Source organism: Condylura cristata, unplaced genomic scaffold, assembly GCF_000260355.1.
Source record: "Condylura cristata isolate star-nosed mole 26May11 unplaced genomic scaffold, ConCri1.0 scaffold00058, whole genome shotgun sequence".
NCBI classification, from domain to species: domain Eukaryota; kingdom Metazoa; phylum Chordata; class Mammalia; order Eulipotyphla; family Talpidae; genus Condylura; species Condylura cristata.
This window is the reverse complement of record NW_004567159.1, coordinates 666,456-668,456: the sequence shown is the minus strand read 5'-3', so window position 1 is coordinate 668,456 and position 2,001 is coordinate 666,456. Positions and strand designations below refer to the sequence as shown.

Below are 2,001 nucleotides of genomic sequence, written 5' to 3'. Positions count from 1 at the left end.
GCGGCCCCCTCGGGACCTGCAGACACTCGTGTGCCGCGGTTTCCCCAGAGGTCACGGTCGTGCCCCCGCGGGCGCCGCGAGGCCCGTGTGTGTGGGGGGCCGTTTCTGGGCCCCGGGACGGCAGCTCTTCCGTGCGTGCCCGTGGGGCACCTCTCGGGTCCTGCGTCCGCCCGGGGGCGCGGGGCTGCCAGCGGCTGCAGGACCACACGGCCCCGGGGGTTCCCCCGGCCTGCACCAGGCCTGTGCACAGCGGCCACTCCCGGGCAGGGGCCAGGAGCAGCGACGGCCCTGCACCGGGTGCATGCCAGGGGCGGCCCAGGGCAGGAGCTGGTCCCTCTGGGCTGGCCGCAGGGGCCACCCTCTTCTCCCACCTGCACTCACTCACCGGGAGGGCTGCAGGGGGGCGCCCCCTGGCCGCCGCAGGGTGCTGTGTCGGGGTCGTCCTCGGGAGCCGAGCGGGCTCCTGCCGGCCGCCCAGCCAGGGCGCTCAGCAGCGGGCAGGCGACGCACTGGAACCCACTGCCAGGGAGGGCGCAGGTGGCCAGAGGCCTTGGCGCCCTCCGGCCCGCCCCCTGGCCCGAGCCCTGGTACTCACAAGGGCGTCTGCAGGGGCTCCGCCTGGGGCTCCCCGTCCCCCGAGAAGGAGCTGAGCTCCGCGTGGGCGGGCAGCTGCACACCGGCCGCGACCTGCAGGAGGCGCCCGCTCTCGCCTGGGCGCCAGGGCCTCAGCCAGTCGCCATGCCGACCGGCGGCTGTGGGCTGCCCCTCTGGCCCCCGCCTGAGCCCCGGTCCGGGGCGCCCTGGGCAGCTCAGGGGCCCGCGGCTGCGCCAGGCTGGTGCCTGGATGCGGGCTCCGGCCCCGGGCAGCCGGTCAGGGCGCTGTGTCTGGCGCCAGGGCCCCCCCCAAGACCGGCCCCTGCATCTTCCCCGGGGCTGGCGGGCAGATGGGCAGGACCGGGCCCCGGGCAGCCCCTCGCCCAGACGGTGCCCGAGGAGCTCAGCGGGGGCCAGCGCCAGAGATGGGGCGGAGCGGGCTGTGCCCGACTGCAGCCACGCGTGGGGTCGGCGGTGCCCGAAGAGCTGGGGGCAGTGCTGCGTCCCCACCCAGGGGCCAGCGTGAGGGTGACCCTCAGGCGGTAGGGGCACCGGCAGTACCCCAGGCCACCCCCCGCCCCCGCCACGGGCCTTGCAGGCCAGGCCTGTCCCGTCTGGGAGGAGGGGCCAGTTGGGGGCTGCCAGTGCCTGCACCGTGTGCCCACAGGCTGACCGCGTGGCTGCTCCCACCGCTGCCCGGCGGCAGGCGCTTTGGGGACGCCCACACCGCTGTCCTTGTGCCGGACACTTACACTCGGCCACTGCCCCATTATCCTGCTGCAGCTGGACATGCACCGTGAAGGGGCACCCTGGGGCGACGTCCAGCACCTCCGGACCCAAAATCGAGATCCTCGTGGCCCGTGCTGGGTGGGAGCAGAGCGCGGCTGTGGGGCGGCCAGCCCGGTGGATGGGCCCCAGCGCCCACGTGCCCCTGCACGGCCGAGGCGTCCGGCCCCGCTGTCCGTGCCCAGGGACCCTGGCTGACGTGGGGCTGGGGCCTGGCCCTGGTGTGTGCCCTGAGCTGCCTGGGTGTCCCTGCCCCTGAGGTCAGCTGCACCGGGCCCCCCACGGGAGCCGGTGCCCAGAGCCCCTCGGCCAGGGTCTGCTCTTGCTCCCCGGAGGCCTCCGAGCCCGCAGAGGCCACCTACCCGCCGGGTGCCCGTTGATCCACAGTCCGTGGTAGGTGGCCCCAGAGCAGTGGTCCAGGCGGCCCTGACCACTGAAGACGTCGCCGTGCCACTGCCCCTGCGGGGACAGCATCGGGCGGGCGGGTCTGCACCCCGAGCCAGTGGTGGAGTGCGGGGCAGGGAAGCCCCAGCGGGCGGGGCGCTCCAGAAACCCCACTACACGCAGCAGCCCTCGGAGCGGGGCAGCAGGGCTCCCCCCGGGGCGGCCACCGAGCCGCCG

General features: G+C 76.0%; 1 protein-coding gene across 1 annotated transcript in view; it reads right to left on the bottom strand.

Annotated features, from left to right (window-relative positions):
* Positions 1 to 2,001, bottom strand: part of MORN1 (MORN repeat containing 1) — a gene marked incomplete at its 5' end in the record, with an annotated part of 10,136 nt that overhangs the window by 4,847 nt on the left and 3,288 nt on the right. The window contains 4 exons of the mRNA XM_012734530.1: positions 386 to 519; positions 596 to 710; positions 1,347 to 1,457; positions 1,743 to 1,867. Of these exons, the coding sequence (XP_012589984.1) occupies positions 386 to 519; positions 596 to 710; positions 1,347 to 1,457; positions 1,743 to 1,867 (485 nt within the window). The remainder of the gene's footprint in view (positions 1 to 385; positions 520 to 595; positions 711 to 1,346; positions 1,458 to 1,742; positions 1,868 to 2,001) is intronic.